Source organism: Eumetopias jubatus, unplaced genomic scaffold (genome assembly GCF_037043125.1).
Source record: "Eumetopias jubatus isolate StellerSeaLion01/CBP00866 unplaced genomic scaffold, mEumJub1_p1.0 scaffold_9, whole genome shotgun sequence".
NCBI lineage: Eukaryota > Metazoa > Chordata > Mammalia > Carnivora > Otariidae > Eumetopias > Eumetopias jubatus.
In genome coordinates this window covers 98,720,021-98,745,330 of record NW_028274815.1, presented here as the reverse complement: position 1 = coordinate 98,745,330, position 25,310 = coordinate 98,720,021, and the positions used below count along the sequence as shown (strand labels likewise).

General features: G+C 40.9%; 1 protein-coding gene across 2 annotated transcripts in view; it reads right to left on the bottom strand.

The window, feature by feature from the left end:
- The window catches only part of KIF16B (kinesin family member 16B), a 306,377-nt gene that overhangs the window by 219,224 nt on the left and 61,843 nt on the right, over window positions 1–25,310 (bottom strand). For both annotated transcript variants that reach the window (XM_028113007.2, XM_028113008.2), the window contains exons 11-12: window positions 18,940–19,005; window positions 15,815–15,874 (exon numbers count right to left, since the gene is read on the bottom strand). In XM_028113007.2, the coding sequence (XP_027968808.1) occupies window positions 15,815–15,874; window positions 18,940–19,005 (126 nt within the window). The remainder of the gene's footprint in view (window positions 1–15,814; window positions 15,875–18,939; window positions 19,006–25,310) is intronic.

Genomic DNA, 25,310 nt, shown 5'->3' with positions numbered 1-25,310 from the left:
TTATGGGACTACCCAGAATGGGAAAAAACAAAAAAGGACAAGGCCTTTGTCCACTTCATTCAAATGAGATAAGCAGGGAAAAGGTGATGGGATGCACACAAGATCCACAGAGAAGAGAATGGGGACCTCCTCGAGAGGGGAAGACAATGCAATCTTAGATGAATCTGGAACCTAGCACCCTGCGGATGAAATACAACACATTATCACCTTACGGCTACAATGCTTTCCTTAGGTTGTAGCACTCAAAATAACAATACAATTGACTCTTGAACAACACAAGTTTAAGCTGTGTGGGTTCGCTTATATGAAGATTTTCTTCAACAAATACAGTACAATACTGTAAAGGTATTTTCTCTTCCTTATTCTTAATAACATTTCCTTTTCTCTCACTTACTTTATTATAAAAATACATTCTGTAATACATAAAACACAAAATATGTGTTAATCAACTGTTTATGTAATCAGGAAGGCTTTCAGTCAACAGTAGGCTATGAGTGGTTAAGTTTTGGGGGAGTCAAAGTTACACACACCTTTTTGACTGGGCAGGAGGTCAGCACCCCAAACCCTGCATCACTCAAGGGTCAACTATAACACATCAGGATAAAAAAAAAAAAGTACTGATACCTAGGGAAATAACCATGTCTCTCTGCTTAAGAAAAAGACTTTAGAAAGGGGCCAAGGCAAAAGAGATGAGTAAGCCCAACCTTGGCAGAAACAAAAAAAAAATCAGAATCATTATTAAAGGAGCATTACCAAACACAGAAGGAACCCTGAGCTGTTATTTCAGAGAAAGCAAATCTTGTCTTGACATTTACAGAGATAACAGAGCAGATGATACTTAAACAGTGGCCATGATCTATTTTGGTTTTTAAAACACTGATGAACAACCAAACTCACAGCAAATATGGGGTCACTTACTAAGACCACTTTTTCCATTGTTCTTTGTAATATGAAAAAGCAAAAAAGACAAGGGCTTGGGAAAGGCAAAACAAAAGCCAATGCGTGTGAACATGGAAAGAACTGAGGTCAGGTTCAGACAGTCCAGAACTGGGCAGTTTGGCGGAGTCACAAGCCCAGACCTCAAGACAGCATTCAAATTCTGACCTCTTCCTCCTTAACTGTGCACCCTCTGGGCCTCAGTTTCCTTGTCTGTAAAGTGAAAAAAAAGATAATAATATGCCACCCGCACGAGGCCGCTGAACAGCACAAATTAATACGTATGATATTTACAATTGCGGCACACATATGGCTACTGAATGCTTGAAATTCATGTGTCTAATGCAGTGGGAACACAGAACTTCTCATTTTTATTTAATTTATTGGTTTAAGTTTTTAAACTACACTCAGTTGATTTACTGGAAAACTTCTAAATATGTTTAGAACAGAGTTAATATGAGAATCTACTTTTCAACTGTAAATTTTATAAAATCGAAACACCAATCAAGTGTATCTTAGACAAATTTAGCATCTGAATTGAGATACACTGTAAATGTAAAATTCATGCGCGTCAAGGACTCATTAAAAAAAAGCATAAAATACTTGGGTAGTAATTTTTATAGTGATTATATGTCAAAGTGGTAATTTTTTTATATAATAGTTCAAATACAGTATAGTATTAAAATTAATTTCAGCTATATCTTTTTACTTTTTTAATGCTGCTATTCAAAAATTTTAAATCCCTACTATATGGCTTGCATTACATTTCTATTAAACATTGCTGACTCAGAGTAACACCTAACACACAGTCAAGTAAGCGTATAGTAAATATTAACTACTATTATTATTCTTAAATTGCTGGATGCAAAGAAATTTGGGGGTGGTGCAATAAGGGTCCAAATACAATTAAAACAGGTCTCTACCTTCTAGACCTCAGAATCTAGCAAAGGAAAACCAGACAGTCCATAACACCCTTATGTACACAAATTATTAAATATCTAGCTGTGAAAAAAGAAGACTTAGAGGGAAAAAACCCAGAATATATTAAAAACCTTCAAAATTATCTTTCTACAAATCTACAGAAATCAGAAGTGACTTGTGTTAATCACCCAATTAAACTAGATCCAGATGAAAACAGAAAGAAACATTACCTGAGGAACCCTCACAGACTGAAGGCAAACATCTGCTGTTTGTGGATGAATGGTTTTGCTCCTGCTGGGTCCAGACCTGATCTGCTGGGGCAGGGGTCTTGTCTGGCTCCCTTGGCCTTGCCCAGACTGAGAGCCAGCTGCACAAGGAACAGGGAATGTTTGGATCAAGGATTCTCTGGTCTTAAAGACTGGCAGACATATACCAGAGAAAGGCAAGACGGGGTCAAACTCTTACCAAATGAGAACCAGAAAAAGGGGGCCCAGTGAAAGCATGCACCCGACAGAACAGGTTCAAGAATGTTCACAGAAGCACTATTCATCATAACCAAAAGATGGGAGATAATAACCCAAACAAAGATAATCAACAGGAGAATGGACAAAATGAGTGTGGGAGAGTCGCATAATAAAGCAGAAACTACTGCTAAACATAGCATGGATGAATCTTACACGGACAACATGCTGCACAAAAGCCAAAACCAGAAACAGAGGAGACTGCATGATTTCATTTGTCTACAGCTCGAGAACAGGCAAACGTGACCTATGTGACAGGTGTCGCAATAGCGGCTACATCAGTGAAAGGGAGACGGGAAATAACGGACTGTCCACTTCAGATGGGCCCACTTTGTGTACGTTGAACCTTCATTAAAAAAGTAAACATCCACAGTTTTTTCCCAAAGGTCCTATGAATAAATCACTCTATTTAACACCAAAAAAAAAAAAAAAATCTACTCAGTTGAAATTTCTTTTCAAATGGCATCACCCAAAGGCTCCAAACGCTTACATAAGTGCCCAGCGCAGGGACCACAGAACACTTGCCGGAAGCTGTGTGTGCCGTTCCTTTCCAGGGGCCTCCACCCATGCAATAACCACGTCAAGAAGTGCTTTAAGGGATGATCTTCCACGTGCTTTAGGGCTGGGAGTCCCTCCTCTCCCGAGGAGGCACGGGTTACCTATTCAAAGTAGAGATTTGGACCAGGTGCCACCTCCAACAGTTCTCCTTCCTTAAGTTTGCAGAACCCAAAAAATGGTCTCTGAAAAAGGTCCACAAGGGATTCTGGGTGAAAACCACTTGCATGCAGAAAATCAATTTCTGCGACACGCAGAGTAACTGACATTTAAGTTGTTTTGGATGAGACACTGGACTTTGCAACTTAAAAGTGTCGCCGCAAGTTCTGTCGCGGATTTCAGTCCGAGCTGCTAAGAATGCCACTGTAATTTTTAATGGCAAGGACAAGAAAGGCTTACATAAAACACATTAATATAGAGTGTACTGGATCCAGAGGAAAATGACCACCTTCAGTGAGGCCTGTGTTGTTACATTTTTTCAAGGGTAAATCACAACTATTGGAAACTAACTCCTCTCAGCTAGGAGGCACAGACAACCTGCTCCCGAAAGCTGTATTTTGCTGGCAAAGCTGGTGCTATAGAGTAGTACATGAGATATTAGAAATGTAGAGCCATCTCCCTTCCCTTGCAAGTAACAGAATATCCTGGTAATAAATATCCACATGCCGCCTAGGTCCATATTTCTTGTTCAATAGATGCCCACTTGCTAATTATACTGTCTTACAGATTCATACTTCTTAAAACCATCACTTTTGCTGACAAACCATCACTCTGCTGCCTGGAGTTAAGAGAAACTGCTGTCATCCTTAAATAATGCAAAGGCAAAATCAAGCAGGATGCTAAGAAAAAGTAATCTCTTAAAACCCACTGTTGTGTTACAGATGGAGGGCAATGGCAGCTCCCTGCTCATAGTAACTGTTGCTAGGTAGACTGGTCTGGGAAAGGGGTCAATTGGAAATTAAGCTAAATTCAACGCTACATATGAATAGCTGGAGAGGAAAACACACCCACATTGAGGGCTCATTTTAAATAACGTAATCAATCTAAAGGAGAAGAAGAAAATGTGTTTAAATACACATAATTTGTTCTGTGCCATCTTTCTATTCTAACACCAAAAAAGAGCAGTTTCTCTCATACGAAATCTTCACACCACAGTACAGATATTCAGCTGGCCCTTCCACATAATTTTCCAGCTGAATATAGGACTTCTGAGTCAAAAAGGAAGTATTCAGAAACATTTTCTCTTAAGAAATAAAAAAAATGTTGCAGCTACCTTGCATCTCGTTTGCACTGAAGATACCTTACACCCCAGTAAGTGACACCCTTGGCGTCACCTGACTCACCCACTCCCCCCCACTGTACAGTGCATAGCAGCTATGTCTTGACCTCACCCCAGCTCCCAAGGTGGGCCCTGGTTCATCTCAACCAATCAGGGTCACCCATTTCCTTATCAAAGTGATTGATTTAGATAACCCAAGCCAAGGCCAGTTAGCACAGGGTATCTCCCTGGCCCCAAGGATCGGTTCAGAAATGTACCACTCAGTGCAAAGCTCAGAATTCTGTTGGGAACTCTGAAACCCAGACACCTCGAATTTAGATGGTGTGGTAGGTGGATATAAAGCTGTAATTGCTACTATTGCTTTGCCATTCCAAGAGCAGAATGTGTGAGAGGATGAAGTCATTACAACAAAAAGGCAAAACAAAGAACAATCCCAGAGAATGAGAACCAGTGCCCTGATCAAACCATGCCTTAATCCCATGCTACCTCCAGACCAATACTCTTCTGTGAGCTGAAACTTTACCACTTAAGCAAGTTTGGAACTGGATTTTCTATTACTTGAAATAAACAAACATAAAATGCCACACCATAAAATGTCTTGGAAGTAATGCCACATTGTAACCACATAAAACTATATACTTTTGAAAGCTTCTGTATATACGTAAATTTTTTTTCTGCCCAGTTGGGAGGACATTTATTACTGGCAGTTTACATATAAGAGGATGGATTCCCAGAAAACCAAACAAATAAAAAATGGTTAACATTACTGTAATGCTTACACTGCTAACTATGTCCTGAACACCACTCTAAAACATTCTATAAGTATTCATTTGTCACCTTACGTGATAGGTATGATTATTGTCTGCATCCTACAGTGAGGTTCTGGGAATTGGAGAGGTCAAGGTGACCCAGGTCAGAAGAGTGCACAAGCAAAAGTCTCTAGGTGAGGCAGGTTGCAAGCCATCTCCTCACTCCACACCCACCTCCCACCTCTCCCCAGCATGCACTCTTCTCCAAACCCACAACTGCTAGAATGAATCCAAGGTGAGTTAGATGTGCTCCTGGGTGACATGAACAATAAACTGATCTGTACCATGAAATGGTCACTTTTTAAGCCCCCTGCCAACAAAACCAAGTTCCTACATTTTAGCACACCCAGGGAGTTCAGGTGCACATAAAGCACACTTTCATATGACCAGGCAATCTTTTCCTCCCTGACCGTGGCAATAAATATGCAGTTAAGAGCCCGTCAGCGCACATGCCTCACTGCAAAAAATCAGAAGGAAAATCCCCTATATATTCAAAATAATTTATCGCATGGTTCCAACATTTAACACAGTGCATTTGACTTATTTCTGAGCCTTTTGCTCCAGAAACGTTATTCAAAAGTAAGAACAAACATACACTTGCATTGCCTTTATTTATGGGCAGTTCCTTCAAGATGAAAACTGCCATGGAAAATATGGCAGCCTTGGCATTATTAACAGCATCAGAGCTGGTTCTGGGAATCGCTTGCTTAGCCCCTGACCCTGCCAAGTTCTTCAGTCAACCTCCAGTGCTGTAGCGTTGACAGTGGTCCCCCCATTAATTATCGAGTCCCAATTTCAGAGAACAATGAACTGTATTACTTTGCCCTTCATCTTAAAAAACAGTTGCAAGAGCAGAACTTTAGAAAAGGGAGAACACACAATTTGATGGAAATTAACAGCCAGAGTCTAACTTTCATGAAAGGTTGACAAATTAACAACTTCATACTATGTCAAGTGCAATCACATCTTTTTTTCTCTTGCTTCAGATCAAGAAAAAGCCAATGAGATAGTACGTGTGAATGCACTAAAAAAGATAAAGGGCTTTGCACATGGGGGTTTTGTAGGTGACTTTTGTTCAAACAGACACGAAGTCATCTGCATTAGTCTGCAGATTAGAGTGGGGGAGACAAGTAAGTTCTTATAATGTTCTCTCAATTCATTTTTATTGCAACCCCCAATCCAAATCCACGTTCACACATACAAACGCAGTTGCAAATCACTGGGGCTGGTTGGTAAGGCAAAGGGATAAGGAGAACAGAGAAAAAAGATGATTGTGGTCAGGTTTTTTGCAAAAATGGAAAGAATCACTGCTCACCCTGAACCCACGCCATTGGGTAATCCCCTCACACCTAACCCTGGTTTTAGCCACATGAGTAGCTTTGGCCAAGGAGACATTACCAAATTAAGTACAAGTGAAGGTTTGAAAAAATGCTTTGATACTGGGGCTCAGCCTCCCTTGAGACCACCATATCAACAAGCCCAAGAATGAGAGAAACAAGGCCAGATCATGCACAGGTGACATTGAGCCAACCACCAGCCATGTGAGTGAAGCCGTTCTGGATCATCCTGGGAATCTGCTGAGCCAGCCTATACCACAAAATCATAGAAAATATTAAGTCTGTTAAAGCCACTAGGTTTTCGGGAAGATTGTTATGCAGCAAAAGTCCTCAAACTTGTCCTGAAATATTCTCAGAAATGGGAGAACACAGTTGACTGAGTTCAACCACTATTCGCTGTACACTTCCTAGTTATAAAGAACTAGTATATAAAGCACTAGAATTTATGAGAGATACAAAAATGAACAAACATGTTCCCTGACCTCAAGGAATTTATAACCTAACAAAAGGAACAATGAGCCTACACTGATGAACTCATTCATAAACAACTTCTCTAGTAACATATCCCCACGTGGGGCCTTTCTAGCCTTCCATTTATTCAGCATTCAGACCTGCTCAGCAGCAAACAAAACAGAAAGTATATCCTCATGGAGTTTACATCCTAATGGATATCAATTTTAAAAATGCTTTCTATGCAGGTGGCTCAGTTGGTTAAGTGCCCAAGTCTTCATTTCAGCTCAGGTCATGATCTCAAGGTTGTGAGATCAAGTCCTGTGTCAGGCTCAAGTGCTGGGTGTACAGCCTGCTTAAGATTCTTTCTCCCTCTCCCTCTACCCCTTCCCCCACACACACTCTCTCTCTCTCTCCCTTAAAAAAAAAAAAAGAAAGAAAGAAAAGAAAGCTTTCTATGCCTTTGGGGCTTTCCAAAGCACTATAAATATAGACATATTAATACATTTAGCATAAGTTATCTTTTTAAGTAAACTTAATAAAATACTAGAACTGAAAAAGTAAGATATGTAGTTTACATAATCAGAGGCCTCCAGCATCACACATCAGAGAGGACTATATTGTTTTGTCAACAAATCTATTTTTTTTAACGATTATATTTATTTATTTATTTATTTGCATGAGAGAGACAGGGAGAGAGAATCAGAAGCAGACTCCACGCTGAGCACAAAGCCTGATGTAGGGCTCGATCCCACAACTGTGAGATCACGACCTGTGCTGAAACCAAGAGTCAGACGCTTAACTGACTGAGCTACCCAGGTACCCCAACAAATCTATTTTAAAAGGAGAAGAGAGGGGCGCCTGGGTGGCTCAGTTGTTACGCATCTGCCTTCGGTTCAGGTCATGATCCCGGGGTCCTAGGATCGAGCCCCGCATCGGGCTCCCTGCTCCGTGGGGGGCCTGCTTCTCCCTCTCCCACTCCCCACTTGTGCTCCCTCTCTCGCTGTGTCTCTGTCAAATAAATAAATAAAATCTTTAAAAAAAATAAAAAAATAAAAGGAGAAGAGAGGTTATGGGAGATTTACAAAAAAATGCCCAATTAGGGGAAAACGTCTTCTAGCACTAGGATGTAATAGTCTCCATGAGGGCAAGGATTTTTTTGTTTGGTTTGTTCATTGGTTATACCCGGTGTCTAGAACTACGTCTAATACATAAGATGCTCTCAATAAACATATGTTTAATGAATGAGGGAGGGAGAGAGGAGAGGACAGGAATGGATGGATGGATAAACAGGTGGTGGGTAGATGGACGGAAGAGATAAAATGAGTCAAGCTAGGCAAGCCATTACAGGGAGAATATTCTTATTCACAGTAGCACTAAGAATTTCTTCATCGACATAGGCAGCAATCCTAGTTTATTAGGATACTGGTATGTCAAAAAAAAAAAAAATGCTCACCACCTTTTATCCCTTCTTTACCAAAAAGCTTTCAAAAGTTTGAAAATAAAGTTTTTAAAACTTACAAAAATGAAACTCACATGGCAGTTACTGAGATCATAAAGGCATGACCTGCACGTGGACAGCGCTAATAAGCAGGTGCTGAGCTGGACTGACTCTCTTTTCACAATGAAAACCAAAGGGGAAAGAGCAGTGACTTCTAAAACTCCCACTGCAGCCAATCTCTGTATGAACACTTGGAAATTCAACGTGGTATCTTCACATAGCCAAATAAGCCCTAGAGACAACATTCTGTATTTTTAGATGCTATTACAAGCTATAAACAATATGTGAGACTGTCTGAGGTCAGAATTTTGAACCATCAAATGCCCAAACAGTTGCTAATAAGGAAGGTGACCCATGGTTGACAAAGATGTCTCCTCCTTAATCCAAAATCTGGGCAAAATCAATGTCCATAAACAAAATTCTATCCTAAAGCTACCCCCAGGTTCAATTCTTGTACCAAGAAGAGGTCAAGATTAACTGCATCTAAAGGGGACAAAGGCCACAAAAAGCATCATCCCTCCCATGATCTGTTTGTAGGTCTTCTAGAAACCAGAGGATTCGATGCCCTGGGCAGCAGGAATCCAAAGGCCTGCCATAATCTGCTGAGCAACAGCCCCAATTATTAGTGCTGCTTCCAAAACCATTACACTCCCCAACACACACTGGCTCCATGAAATGGAAAACCACAGACAGCCCAGGGGGGAAAAAAATCTTTTATAGGTTGCCATAATCTTCCAGAGACAAAAGTTCAGCTGACTGATTCCATCATAAAACCGAAATCAGCTGGTTTAAAGTAAGCCTACCCATGAAATTTAAGGTTAGAAAATCTTAACCAAGAAAGTATTCCAATTTCATTTTACTCTATTTCTTATTAGTCAAAACATTCTGAAAGAGTAAAACACTTTCTTCCACCAAAGTGCTACTGAGCTCTGCCACGGGCCTGTCGTGTCCTGCCTCTTCTCTTCCCCAGACATGGAATATTAAGACACCAGCACGATTTAAACTTAAATCATCTGCATTAGGATCCCACTCTCACATAGATTCAAATATGCTCCATCCCCAAATTCAATTCAACAAACATTGCTTACTGTATGCAAGAAAAAAAAAATCTGTTTAATTAATGCCTGAAAAAAACAACATCAACAACAACTTTCATTCGACTTATACAACTAGTTCACTTTTCAAGGGCAAGTCTCTCCAGGGGCAGCCTCTGCATCTGGGCGGCCTGCTTCCTCCCCAACCCATCCTGGTGCCAAGTCACAGTCAGATGTCCCATGCGGGGCAATGAAAACACAAAAGCAAGTCAGACCCCGAGTCATCAAAGGATTTGATTTCAGTAAGGAAGAGACCCTATTTATTAAAAAAAATGGGAAGAGTAGCCAGTGCTGGAGGGATTCAAACAGAGAGCGTTCTCGGGGCTGCAGGCAGCACTTTGCGGTTGGGCTCTGGACAGCCCAGGCCCAGAGTCAGCACTCCCTTCTGCCACGCCATCTGTCAGACACTCAAGAGCTTTATGCTACAGGCCAAACTGACTGATTTATTTTGAAGCACAGAATTCAAGGAGTTATTTGGAAGTCAGACAACATATCTTTGAGCACTTTTTTCATTCGTTATGAAATGTGAGAACAGAGAAACCAAACTGTGTACTGAGCAGACAAACCAAAGAGGTATGTAAAGGGTGGTGGTGTGGGGGGAATGGGAATGGACAAAGAAAGCATTTGGGGACTCGTTACTTGAAAAAATTCATCAGCAGTAAAACATACGGGATTCATAAAAAGCCAAGCCAAAAGGCACACAGGAGGGGTATTAAGGAGTCACTTTATAAACCACTTCAAACGCTGAGCAGTCAGCACAATACCGAAGCTATGCAAAAGGGGAACGAACTGATACCGCGGCCTCAGGAAGGCAGTGATCCCAAGGCTTATAGATGCTGGATTTATCACAACGTTAAGTTCCAAGACCCAGAAGAGTTATCACCGTTTAACACAAATGCAGCCAGGATGAAAAACACATTGGGGCAGCATTCTAAGAGACTAGAGAGGTCAGAAAGAGGAGTCAACGCAGACTCTCAGGAGCTGGCACAGCATGGCAAGAGACTGGGATGTGGGACTCTGCTACCAGACCAGGTTGAACCATGAACCAGAAACTACTTCAGGGCTTATATCGCAGGTGCTTTAAAGCAGGGAATTGGTTACTTGGCTAAAGGAGGAGCTTGAAAGCCACTGAGGATGGTGAGGCCACCGACAAACTGACACCAGCAGGAACCGGCATTACTCGTGGGCAGGAGGGACACAGGGGTGAGGCCAGGGCTGTGTCACCAGGCAGAACGGCATGCAGGAGGGGCCATGTGGATGCCACAAGAAGCTGGAGCGCGAGAGGTCTGCTCTCTCGCTCCAATCTCCCAGAGAGTCCCACAGGAGCCGGAGAAAGGGCAGCCCCCGGGAGTCTGTCCCCCATGACCCAGGGCAGAGCCAGAGAAGGGGGAGAAGAGATCTGAGAGCAAAGAAGCCCAAGACTGTTCCACCTTTCCTCAAATGTAATGGTGCAGACCCGGGCATCTTAGATTCTGACAGAGCGCATCTGTGGGGGTGCCTGAGAGCCTGCAGCTTTGACCAGCTCACAGATGACAGTACTGCTGCTGGTCCAGAAGCCACACTTTGAAAGGCGAATTGATCCAAATGAAGGATGGGACCATAATCTAAAGGAAGGCAGCCACCCACATTCCTTCCCAGAATAAAAAACACACACTCACGTATAAGGCTTTCAAAGAAGAATGAGGAACATATGGTGGAATGTAGAGGTAGGAACAAGACCACTGTGTGCACAACACTCCATGTTACTTCTCCCACCACACCATCAGATCTGTATGCTTCCAGGTCGTTATGGACTGAATTGTGTGCCCCTAAAATTCAGCTGCTGAAGTCCTACTCCCCAGTACCTCAGAATGTAACTGTATTTGGAGACAGGGCCTTCAAAGAGGTAATTACCCTAAAATGAAGCAGTTAGGGTACCATCTGCCCGATGTCCTTATAAAAAGAGGTGATTCGGACACAGAGGGTGACCGGCGGAGCAGGCACACTGAGAAAAGGCCATGTGAGGACACAGAGAGAAGGAGGCCAACCACACGCTAGAGAGAGAAGCCTCAGGGGAAACCAACCCCGCCGACACCTTGGTCTCAGACTTCTAGTTTCCAGAACGGTGAGAAAATAAATTTCTGCTGTTTAAGCCCTCCCAGTCTGTGATGTTTCATATGACAACCCTAGCAAAATAATATAAAGGTCTTGGTTTTTGTTTCTTGATATTACTTTAATGCAGTTAAGTTTCTGCTGCATGCCTGTTCTGTGAGAAGCAGAGTTCCAGAAGCTGGCTCACAGGATGATAAAGAGACAGTCCTTGCCTAGACCCTGCTCCTGTTCAGAGGGAGAAATCAAGGTCACCCACCTCAGATTATAATGGATGCTGCAACAGAGGTAAAACCAAATGCTATAAAGGCCCAAGGAGAACAAAATCATTCCAACTGGGAAGTGCAGGAGAAGTGTGACCAGAGAGAGCGCTTCCACGTGATTCTGACAGGCCTTGAAAGGGGAAGGAAGCATCTGGAATGGTGGAGCAACACAGGCAAAAGCCAAGAAACACTAAGAGACCCAATGTGCAGGTATGCACAGGGACCAGCAGGACATCTGGTAGCGCAGGTGGGATTCCAGGGGTCCTGGGGCAGGGAGAACTGTCAAAGTAAACAGGGAACTGAGGAGATTGCTGCCTCTGGAAGTCTGGACTTTAATTTCCAGAAAATGAAGATTAATGAAAATAAGGAAGGCAGGCTAAGGGGCAAGAGAGTGGATATACAGAGTACACTGTGGAAGATAATAAAATTTTCATTACCTAACTGCCCAAGAATGGCCTCCTTAAGATTAACATACTTTGTACCTTCATTAGCCACTTTCAAATAAATCCAAGGACTTTATTATGTCTTAGCCCGTTAACTTGGATCTAGGGAAGAGGTTGCCATCCACCCTGATTTCCAAGCTAGGAACCAGGGTATGAGACATCTGTGGGTAAGTGTCATGACCCAGTGAGTCAGAAAGAGAACTGAAGTCTGAGATCCGAGTTCCACAGATCAAAACCTGAGGCTCCACCATTGTCACCATGGTGCCACAAGCCTGGCTATAAACAGCCATCACCCGTTCTCAGAGCATGAATGTGGCCAGCAGCCTTCCACTCTCCCTCCATCCCCACGCAAGAGGACCTTGGATCACTGATCCAGAGCAAGGGAAGCCACAGACCAAATTAAAAGAAGGGAACAAAGTTACTCCTTGGCTTGTGAGCATCCAGGAGCTGAGGATCTAGTGATTTCCAGGGAAATGAAGGGATTTCTAAGTATAATTCTGCCACTAAGGAATCTTTGCCTTACACACTGAGACTCCTACCCCTGCATGAAAGGGGGCTCCCATATATTCCTGAAGCAACTCTGCATGATATATGCTGACAGACTAATCCTGGGTCTCAAAACTGAAGGAGGAGATACAAGCATATGGCACAGATGGCTCAACACCAACAAAGAAGATCATTCTGATGACTGAGAAGATGGGTTATGCTCCTCTCCTTAGTCCTCTCTTCAAACAATACCCTTGGTTTCCTCTGAAACGACTCACCGATACACTTAGACAAGAAAAAGCAACAAGGCAGGCAGTCACAGTGCCAACAAACACCGAATCAGCTCTCACCTCTCCCTTCAATCCCCTGGATATTTTAACTCTCTTCATTCTTCTCCCCAAAGGTCTCTCCTTGGATGTTCAGAATTGGGGGCTTGAAAAGGACAATAACTGGCAAGTGGGCAGAGTCAACAACTAGATCCTGACAATGAACATAATCCTGGGAACTTACTGGTTCATTGGGCTGGTCTCTACAAAATGTGCAAATTCTCTAGAAGAGCAAGTTCCCAAAATTTGAAGACTCACATTTAAACATGGGTGTGTGTAAATTAAACCACTGATCCCAAAGCAGGTTGTACATTTACACCGTTGACATCACCTTGTTGTGAATGAAGTGTACTTCTTTCCCCCTTGATTTTCCAGTTCAGCCAAGTGACCTGCTTTGGTCAACATGATGCTAGAAGGTACGGTGCAACAAAATATTGAAACGTGCTTACACAACTAGGCCTGCCTGCTAGTACCTTGGCCAAGACCATGAGAAGAGCATGCTCTGGACAACAGCTGGTCCAAGAGGATGAGAGACATGTGGAGCAGACCTGAAACCCACCCACAGCCTGGACCAGAGCCCAGCCAAACCAGACCCACCCAGCCAACCCCCAGCCAACCTGTACATGCATGAGGGAAAATGCTATTTTAAGCCACTGGGTTGGAGTGGATTCTATACAGCATTACTGGAGCAGAAGCTGATTGAGGGAACAATCCAACAAAAGAAACATGGGAAAGGATTTCATAAACCACACAAACTCATCAGATAACACTCTCTTTCCCTCATCAATTTCCAAAGAATGTTTTCGAAAACAGCATTTGAGCAGCTGCCTTTTTTTTTCTTTACCTCAGGCCTCAGGCACTGTCTTCCAATAAGAGAGGAAGACAGCCCTTAAAATATCAAATGTGAGTAGAAAATGACTACAGATTTAAAACACAAATACCAGCAGAGAAATCCAAAATGGGCTTGCAAGAGCAAGAGACGGAAAAATGTGAAATATCATTAGACTTTCTCATAACCTTTAACACCTAGCACACATCACATTTCCACTCTTCTCATCTGAAAAGTTATAAAAAATAAAATAAAAATAAAAAGATGTATGAATAATGGAATTGCAGGATGACTTAGCTTCAGGGCCCAGAACCACCTTAGGAGGAAAAGCATAACAAAGGAGCTGATGGTTCATCATGGCCGCTCTCAGGAAGGATCCCTCCACGGAGCTGCCACAAAACCCCTCCTCCAGGGACCCACAGAGCCCACAGCAGAAGGGCGAGGCTCAAGTCTTCAAGGTTCTGGTGCGCTGCTGCCCATGCTGACTGGCACTACAAGCACTGATTTTCAGAGCTAACTATTTGGTTTCTCTCTTCCTTAACTGGAACAGATTTCCATCCTCTCTCTTTGCAGATTTACCAAGGAGAGTGTACGTTGTGCCATGAAAGATCAAACAACGTGGGCTTCACAGTCAGGGGAGGCGGCACTCTTTCTGAGAGCTGATGCCGCCGCAGGATGAAAACTACCCATGTCTCGGGGGGTGTTTATTCCACACCCGACTACCCTGCAGGCTCGGTTTCCTGCACAAAAATCTCTCCACACAGGAAACGCTGAAGAAGTACCTCAAAATAATACGACACTATCACCAGAACCAGGAGGGGAGAAAAGAAAGTCTGGGCTCAGGACCCCTCACTCAGGGCAGTGCTTTCTGTAACTGGAAGTATCATCTCTCAGACCATCATGACCAACCCACCCACGCTGAGAAGCACAGCATAATCTCCCACCTCACGAGAAACAGTCTTTTCAAGCCTGAGAGCAGGCCAAGCCACCTAAATGGCACATGGAGAACTGAACACAATATGCTCCTCTCCGAGCTGTTAGACACAGAACTAACTGGCTAATCCAGGCCCTTCAAGAGCTTGCCCCCATGACAGTTAAGTGGGTGCCCCATTTTCATGTACAGGGGATCCAAGTTAGGGTTCTGCCAGGACATGCAGCTAAACTTCATCTATCCAGCCTTGCTAATGGTAGAGAAGACTTCACTCCTCCAGGAAAGTTTTGCCTAAATAGGCCTAAAAAACAAACCCAGGATTCAGTGGTCTCTGAATCACCTTCTCTCGTGGGTGAAGTCAGACACTATCAAAGCTTATATTCAGGTCTGAACCTCAAACCTGGCATGGCGGACCCTCAACAGAAGACTCAGGTTTCCTGCCAATGCAGCAAAAACTTGGAACATGAAGAAATACGTATTTTGAAGCATTTTGAGGATGAAAACTGGAGGCCACTGGTGACATCTTTCACGATGAGCCTTGCCAAACAGGCAGACCATCTCTGTCTAGCCCTTGAGACACAGAGATCAAAATTCCAATAGGAAATTACTAGTTCAGAAATTTCTGAAATCTAGCCATGCTAATGCATGCACATTCTACAATATTGCCGTGGAACATATTTTTTTTTTCTCATCTAACATATCACTTTTACACTGGATTTAACAAAGGCAGGAAGGATGCCCTTGAATATTAAGGATGCCCTTGAATATTAACTGAGTTTAATATGTGCTGAGTCAAAAATGGAAACTCCAACAAGTGGAAACAGAAGTATCAGCATCCCCTCTACATGTTAAAACACACAGAGCTTTAATGTCTCATAGCTATATTTCCATTTCTTCAAAATCAAACCAGAACCCCAATCCCCCAAAAGTCACCAATCTTACCTTAAGCAAAGCACATAATAGCCATATTTGAGGGAGAAAGAAAAAAAGTTTTACCTGTTTAAACCTAGATAATAAGATTAAGGCACCTTATTACAGTCCTTACTTTCAAAATATTTTGGGTTTCATTCCACTTATTTGTCCATTCCTTGGTCAATTCTTGAACCTAAAAGGAAAAACACACATGTATGATTGCTCCATAAGAAAATTATTGCGATTTTCTTCTAGAAAGTTTCCAAACTCTTAGAGCTTATGAAAGGATGTACGATATATTTTAATTAGATAGCAATTTCAGCCCCTGAAAGAGCCATTACCAAGGATAAATCAAACAAGCTGATCTCATCCTACAACCTACATTAAGGCAAAGGAAAGAAAAGGAAAAAAATTTGTCAAGTTGCCTAAGTTTTACAACACTCTTTTTTCATGGTATACTTAAATAAAAGCTGCTTCCTTGGATATTAATAAAAAATGACAAGGATGACAATGTCCCATTAAATGGGTTACTTTTTCCTAATTTATACTTTAGGTTCTAAAAAATAGTGATTTTTCTAATTAGATATGGTGATTAAATCACCTTGGATGCTACAGTTTTCTTTAAGAGATAATCTGCTTTTTTAGCTAATTAATAGGGTTTATAAATCTCATTCCATCTTTAAAAAAAAGTAGCTCTTTAATAACTTTTAGTAAAAGCAAAAACGTTTTGATAAAAATCAGCTTCTTTCCAGTCTGCTATAACTCAGGGGAGAAAACATTCCCAATTGTTGAACACAGCACAGTTAGAAACTGCTTCTCAAATTTAATGAAAATATTCTGCTGGTTCCATAAAACTTTCTAAATGCTCCTAGTAAGTCATTCTAGTAAGTAACTCAGTGATAGGTAGAAAAAAAAAAGAATGTGTCCTGTAAAAAGGAATATCCCTGAAGCTAAAACAGAGTAATGGGGGGGGTGGCGGGGCAATGACATGATTGGACAGAGGACACTCTGTCCTTGAAAGCCTTTCTCCTCCTCTAATTTAGCACCTCTGCCACCTCCGCACTCTTATCCCATCTGAACCTACTGCTCTTCCCACTGAGAAGTTAGCTTACTTAACCAGACCAAAGTGCATGCCTGAACACATTTGCTGCACACTCTCTTCCAAGAGGAAGACACTTCCTACAAGCCACTGACTATGGTAACTGGAAAGTGCATTCATGTCAGAAACTCCCTGACAGAAAGCCTTTGTGACTGACAAGAGTTGGAGAAACTGGAGCGATGGTTTACCCAAGAACAAAACCAAAACATACCTAACCCACCTATATCCAATCGTTCAGCGGTCATTCATTTTACTCCATTTACCCCAAGTGGACTGAGTTTAAATTGTATCTCCTCATTTTTACTAGTTAGTAAAGTCAAAATCCATCATCTTCTTGGTTAAAAATAAATAAATAAGAGACACAGGACCAACCCTCTCTAGCTTTGCTTTTTGTGTGTTTTTAATGGTTTGAGAAGACTGTCTTTGTGGCCTGGGACTGCATGCATGCTCCACTCTTCCATTCCGAGTGATGCCAACATCAGTCTCTAATGATAGCAATTAAAGCCACATGGCTATCAGGGTTTGTTTTGGAGAAGCTTTGAGAGAGGGAATAGTCTTATGCCTTCTCTCCCTATAGGAGAAGAAAAGACTGGTGTATGGACTTTACCAATTTATGATAATAATCAGTTAACAGATTCTCACTGGCAATTTATCTGAGAAACACAGCATTCAACAGTAAATGCTTTTGCATTTCACCAAGAGGTTTGCTCTCCCTGAAGAAACGACAAGCCAGTCAATCCTTTTCCAATTCAATCAAATAATTCTAGCTTTAAACAAATTGTTAAGTATGCCTTGAGTTGATTTTACTATTGAATTTAAAGCAAATAATCTTCATTTATAAAATAGACAAACGTGGGATACCATCTCTAACAAGTGATCAGGTGATAAGATTTACAGCCAAGCAGATAGTAAACAATTGTAAAAGTTCAGCAAAAAAACTAGATTAAACTTACAAATTGTTATGAACGAGATAGGTAGTCATTTCTGAAACAGCATGTGTAATGCATTTAAATTAAAATGTTTATTGGTTTCTATTAACTTGCTAGGTATTCCTGAAAATGACTATTAAGAAACAATTTAAGACTATATCCGGACATTTCAAAGCACTCAAAATTAGAATTTGAGTAATAAAATATAAAATTTCATGAGAAAAATAGGGATTAAGAAACTAATGTTTTTACTAATGCTATTATCAGCAAATTCATCAGCATAATTATCTAGGGAAGTGTCAACAAGTTCCTAACTAAAACCCAATTTATATTTTCAATATTGTGTATTCTTGAAGAGCTTACCAACAGAATCCAATTTTCTTTCTCTGTTTTAACCATTCAGCACAGTGAACAAAATCCAATCCCAAAAATGTTCCCAATGCCTGTTTTTCTTTCCACAGAGGAGTATTTTTTTAAAAAACAAAAACAGTACAGAATCAGGTCAGCCATGAAACGTTGGGGCCACGACATTTCCAGAGCTGCCCTGTCTGCCAGGCACTCCCTGCCACTCACTCTTCCTGCCTCAACTCTCTAACTTAAGGGAAACTAAGCATCTATCTGGAGTATTCAGAGATCCTCCAAGGGCCACACTTCCTGCCAGAAACAAAGTAAAAGGATGACAAAAAAACTAAACGATGGTCATGCTTCAGCTGTGGTAAAGCTGTGGGGACCAAGGCTCCTGTCTGCTCTGAAGGACCCAGCAGCCTCGCTGCTTCAAGAATACGGCCTGTGTGTGAATTTCAATTGCAGTAACTATCATGTACCAGACATTTAATAAGTCATAGAGAATGTGATAAGATATATAAAAGTCGACTATTGTGCTTTTTAATATTTTATTTGAGAGAGAGAGAACGAGCAAGCACAAGCGGGGAGGAGGGGCAGGGGGAGAAGGAGACTCCCTGCTAAGCACAGAGCTAGAGAGGAGAGCGGGGCTCTGGCTCGATCCCAGGTCCCTGAGATCTCACGACCTGAGCTGAAGTCAAATGCTTAACTGACTGAGCCACCCAGGCGCCTCTATTGTGCTTCTTTAAAAATGGGGTGGGGCAGAGGGAGGATTAAGTGAAATGAAGAAGGAAAATGAGTTTCGAACAGCAAGTGCCAAAAAGCATGCATTTAAAATAACAGCAAAAGTTAGGATTTAAAAAAATAACAAGTCGAGTTATCACTTACTCTTGCTTCATTCTGCTGAAGTTTTTCCTCCATACTTAAGGCTGTGGGGGAGTCTAAGAGGGCGATCTACAATTTAAGCCATAAAAGAGAACTGTAATTAGTAAACAGCAATTATCTACAGGAAGCATTTATCCATGATTGATAAATTATCAAAAACTGCCAAATAAACTATTAGGAAGAGGTAAAATGTATTGTTGCACAACCCCCCAAAAAGTGTCAGTCATCACTAAGTCTTTAATTGATGGGGTACATATCTCATAATATTCAAAACCGTGGCATCCTAAAACCTACATTTGCAATACAAATCGGTAAAGCGAAGGGAAAAGACAAACATGTAACATGCTGACATTCTGCCAAAATCAAACACAACCTAAATCCCTAGATCTAAAAGGATTCATCTGTTTTGAATATGCACAATGTAAAAATTCAAAAAGAAGCGTAAGTCTTGCTCAACCACAGGCTTCTAAGATTTACACATGTTGATACACGCAAATGAAACTCATTTATTTTCACTGCTGGGTTCTACTCCACATATGGTACAGCTACACCACAATCTATGTACCCATTTCTTTATCCATGTTGCAAAGGTATAAAGACTGACATGAGAATGACAGGACACCAAAATCAGGTTAGAAATGGGACAAGGCAGAGAGAGACAGGAGAGGCAAAGGGAGCCGGGTGGGACACACAGCGGCTCTGACTATATTCAGAACTCATAATCTGAGAGGCAGGGACCGAGTACTCCCCACTATGATGTCATCAGAAATAAAAGAAAGGGGTCACATGTCCATCAACAGATGAATGGATAAAGAAGATGTGGTCTATCTATACAATGAAATATTATGCAGCCATCAAAAGGAATGAGATCTTGCCATTTGCAATGACGTGGATGGAACTGGAGGGTGTTATGCTGAGTGAAATAAGTCAATCAGAGAAAGACATGTATCATATGACCTCACTGATACGAGGAATTCTTAACCTCAGGAAACAAACTGAGGGTTGCTGGAGTGGGGGTGGGGTGGGAGGGATGGGGTGGCTGGGTGATAGACATTGGGTAGGTATAGGCTATGGTGAGCGCTGTGAATTGTGCAAGACTGTTGAATCACAGATCTGTACCTCTGAAACAAATAATGGAACATATGTTAAGAAAAAAAAAAAAGAAAAAGCAGGAGGGGAAGAATGAAGGGGGGAAATTGGAGGGGGAGATGAACCATAAGAGACGATGGACTCTGAAAAACAAACTGCGGGTTCTGGGGGGGGTGGGGGGATGGGTTAGCCTGGTGATGGGTATTAAGGAGGGCACGTTCTGCGTGGAGCACTGGGTGTTATACACAAACAATGAATCATGGAACACTACATCACAAACTAATGATGTAATGTATGGTGATTAACATAACAATAAAAAATTTAAAGAAGAAAAAATAAAAATAAAAGAAAGGGGTCACAGAAAAGGTACAGATGAGAGCATATAGTCAATGGTACTGTAATAGCACTGTATGGTGACAGATGGTAGCTACACTTGTGGTGAGCATGTAGAGAAGCTAAATCACTCTGTTGTACACCTGAAATTAATGTAACACTGTGTGTCAACTAGACTCAAATAAAAAGAAAGAGAGGGTCTTCCTCCCTCCCCATCCCACGGGCAACCAGTCTTCCCAATAAGCTGTGTAAATCTGCAGTTTTTCTGGTTGTATGCAAGCATATTTTTGTTGTTTTTTAAACAAATAGCATGAATACTATTCTGAATAGTGCGATTTTCACTCAACAATATATCTTGGAGAAAATTCAGTACAAATAAATCCACTTTGTTCTTTTTGAACAACTCCAACGCACTGTACAGTGTTCCACTATACAGATATTCCGTAACTTATGTTAGTACTTTCCTCTTAATGGAAATGCAGGTTTTTTCTGATCTTCTGTTTTACCAGCAATGCTATAAATGACCATCCTGTACCAGTTGCCTACCATGTACATAGCTGTATGGGTAAGTTCCTCGAAGGGAATTTGTGAGTCATTTATACGTATGATTTTTTTTTTTAATTGCCAAGTTGTCCTCCTCAGAGACTGTAGCATTTTTTCATTATTATTTACTTTTCAATTTCTATTCAAATGAATGCAACAGCCACGAGGTGATCTTCTTAGGGTCAGTTCCACATTCAGGCTAACAAGACTACCAGGGGCCACACTCGGCCTCTGTCTACTCAGCAGACAGCAGAGCTAACAACAGGATGGCAAGGTCCTCGTGAAGTCTCTCCAACAGTCCTCACAGCTGTCAGGAGCTACTGTCTTTGGCCCTCTTGAAGGGCTGAGATTCAAACCCGCATGTGGGAGGCTCACCCTGGCTTAGAAGCCCCACACCCCACAGGAGGCAACATCTCCTGTACAGGCATAACCTCCAAGGAAAAGAGACACACCCAGTTACCAGAGTCACTGCACTCAGGGAAACCCAAAGCTATGGCTGCCCACACACATTTATAGTTTATATATAGTTCATCCTAATCTAGATGCAATTCTTCTATTGACAAATAGCTGCCAGTGAAGAAATGCAAGTGCCAGGCATTATTGTGACTGCACTGTGTATATATGGTTGACAATTTTCAAAACAATTAGCAACCCCTTTATAACATGGCTAATTTTACAGACTCCGCTCTTGGGATCTTTCATCTCTACTCAAAGCTGAAACATTCCTACCACATCGACTACTCAGCAGATAATCAGAATGAACACAAGCATGCAGGTTATCATGACCACCACACCTTTTGGAAACTCTACCTGAGTCCTTTTAAAAGAAATATTTGGTAAAACTAAACCATTTTCAATTAAATTACTCTTTGCACGGTGTCCATTTAGAAGAAAAATGTTCAGGATTAAATAATATTCATATGAAATTCATGTGTTAAACCAATTATACTACATCAAAACTGCAGTGGCATCAACTCCCCTAACCACATGGACAGGCACCTGCTGCCTTCCGCCCTTGCCAACATACTTTGCAATCAAGCACTGTCATCTGTGCCCATCTGATAGGTTTTCTAAGAATTTTGAGGTGTAATTTACATGCAGCAAAATACACAGCTCAATGACTATTTGTCGATGTGCCCATTTTCATATATATATTCATTTCACTATTCTTAGTATTTGCATTTATTATATTTTAAGGGACACAGCATATTTTCATAGATTAGGAACCATCTGAAACTTTTTTCTGTGAACTGTGCTCATATTCTTTGTTCACTTTTCTATCAGCTTGTGATCTTTCATCTTTTTTAAATATTTCATTTATTTAAAAGAGAGAATGAGCAAGCACAAACAGGAGGGAGAAGAGCAGAGGGAGAAGCAGGCTCCCCACTGAGCAGGGAGCCTGACATGGGCTTGATCCCAGGACCCCAGGATCGTGACCTGTGCCAAGGGCAGACTCTTAACTGACTGAGCCACCCAGGTGTCCCTATCTTATCTTTTTAATAGAAGCTCTTTTCATAATAAAGAAAGTGCACAAGTTGGCAATCTTTTTTTCCTGGTTTGTACTGATCACAGCAAATTTTTATGGTGTCATGTAAATATGCTATGTTCTTCCTTACCTTGGTCTATGTGAGCTCTCATGAAATGAGAAAGAGAAGTTATATGGTTCTCTGTGGCAAATGTGTTTGGCTCTGTCTCCTGCTATTTCCTATAGTGTCTTGGGTTGTTTTTTGTTTTTTGTTTTTTCCCTTTATAAAAGCTGACATCATGTTTGATTTTAATTATGAATTTTACTCTTTGCTGTAATACAGTGCTTTTTCTAGGAATACATTATATATATAAAATGTAAAAACAACATAATGCTGTTTTCGTACTTCCTTCTTTCCCCTTTGAATTACCGAGTGGGCCTGTGCTCAGTCTTACAAACATCATGTAACAGTTTTACTCTGTGACCCTCTCGGAGATGTGTCTATCTTAAAAGTTTGCACGTGATGACATTTCTATTATCTAGCTATCATTTAAAGTTTCTCTGTGACTCCAGCTACACAAATGAGAAATTCATTCTACTTCCATCTTCTCCTCTTGTCTTGCTTTGTCTCCTGACTTTTCTGGCTTATTTCATTTCTGTATTGTTTAATTTTCTCATCTCCGGATACATTCAAGAGAAAAGGAGTTCACTGACATTGTCTCTGCCAGATTCAAAGCAGAAGTCTGAAAATATGCCTTAAATATAACAAAAGAGAACACTTGAAAAGACAAGTAATCAAAATGCTTGACTTCATTAACCATCTAAGAAGTGCACATTAAAGTCCTTCTGTAACACAACTCTGTAGCCATTGGATGGTTACGATGAGCAATGGACAATCCCATTTGTGTGGCTGGAGACCTGCAGCAACTAGAGCTGGCACTTTCATACACTGATGGTGGAATCTCACCTGGTAGAGGCTCTTTAAAAAATTGTCTGGCAGCATTTGCTAAAACTTAACACATGTACACCTTCTGACCCACCAACTCCACTCTTAGGTGTAAACCTAGCAGAAATGCATCCATACATTCACTAAAAGACATGGAGAAGAAGAGAGTCAATAGCAGCACTAATAGCCCCAGAAAGGAAACTCCCCAAATGCCCATCAAAATTAGAATGCATAAATGAGCTGAGACATATGTGTACGATGGCATTCAATACAGCAGTGAGAATGAACGGATCTACAACTGTATGCAACGATGTGGATCAACCTCACAAACACAACATTGAATGAAAGAAGTGAGATCAAAAGAGTATATACTGCATGACTCCATTTATATAAAGAACAAAAACTGGCAACAGTAAAACTTAATCTATGCCCTCAGAAGTCAGGGTAATGGTAAGTACCTTCAAGGTAGGTAGGTACCTTCAAGGTAACTCTTGAAGGAAATGGCAGGTAGCACCTGGAAAAGGGACATCAAGGGGGTTTTCCAGGGGGCTGGTAAGTTCTGTTCCTTCATGTGGGTGCAGGTTGGATGGATGGATTCAGCTTGTGAAAATTCACTGATTTGGATTCTTAAAATATGTAATTTTCCTGTACAGACGCAATTCTTCAATAAAGAGTTCATACATATGTATATACAAACTACTACATATATATCTGTATATCTCTATGTAGTAAGCAAATACATGTTCGATTCTTGTGCTTTATTTATGTTGTGCTTTTGAAACTCTGATGCACATGACATTTTGCACTGGCAAATACATAAACTTATTAGAAGGAGGAGTTGATTTTTATTTAGCTGTCCTTAAGCAAATAATAGAACTTTGATTTGAATAACATTCTCAATGAACCATGGCAGCATTTGGAATATTGTAGGAATAGAGCAATGTCATCAGAAAAAATTATACAGAGATTTTTAATGGGCACTTAAGAACACCTGCTTATTTTATTGAGCATCACAAATTTAATTAATTTGGGATAAGCCTGTATTGTCTCACAATAATTTATAGTTTCATAGTGTGATAAATTATTTTAAATTGGGACTTCTGTTTTTATTATAATGTATTAGGTTTAACAAAGAATTTTATCTTCAATGCACTCTAAAATAGACTTAACTATCTTTTCTATCCTCACCCTCAAAACCACAGCAACAAAAATACTCCTTTAATAATCTGGTCATAAAAGAAGATAAAAGGAAACTGGCACACACAATACCTCTGAAGACATTCCTCAGATAGAATATGTAAAAGTTTTAATAAGTTAAAGTTTTCTGTCCATATAATAAGGCTCCCTTCAAGGATTTCCTCAGTTTAATTTTAAAAAGGCTGGTCTTTTTTTTTCCTTCATTCCCATAACTTAGTAAACCATTAAGTACAATAAGTTGCATCAAGAATTTTCCAAATACTTTCCTTCACATATAATAGTTTGGGTGATCCTGTCAAGTCACCCTTAAATGTTCACCTCAGATAAGTAACGTTTTAATAACACTGAAAAAAAGATCCCAATAACATGGTGTATGAATTAAAATGACTATCGTGATTCATGCTGTAAGTCAGAGGAGGCTGACGACATCACATAGAGCTGGATCATTCATTCTGGCAACTTCCTTTCACACACAGGAAAGACCCACATCAAAACGTAAAATATACATGGAGATATTTCTAAGTGCAATGAATAATTCCTATTCCACTGTCGTCTGCCATTGTATGGGAAAGAACTGTCAGGTGTATTTCAGGACTCAGTGAGGTTTTCATCCTGCTGATAGTTTCAGGGGCCAAACCACTTACAGTATGTCAAGGACTTCAAGGGCCATATATTCCTAGATGAAAAGTTGTTCTAGAGAGAGCACTCTGCTTTTAAAGAAAAGCATTTTTTTAATGATAATTAAGATATCCATTTACAGGTTAAGAAAATGGGAAGAAACAGATCTTTCTTTATTTCTAA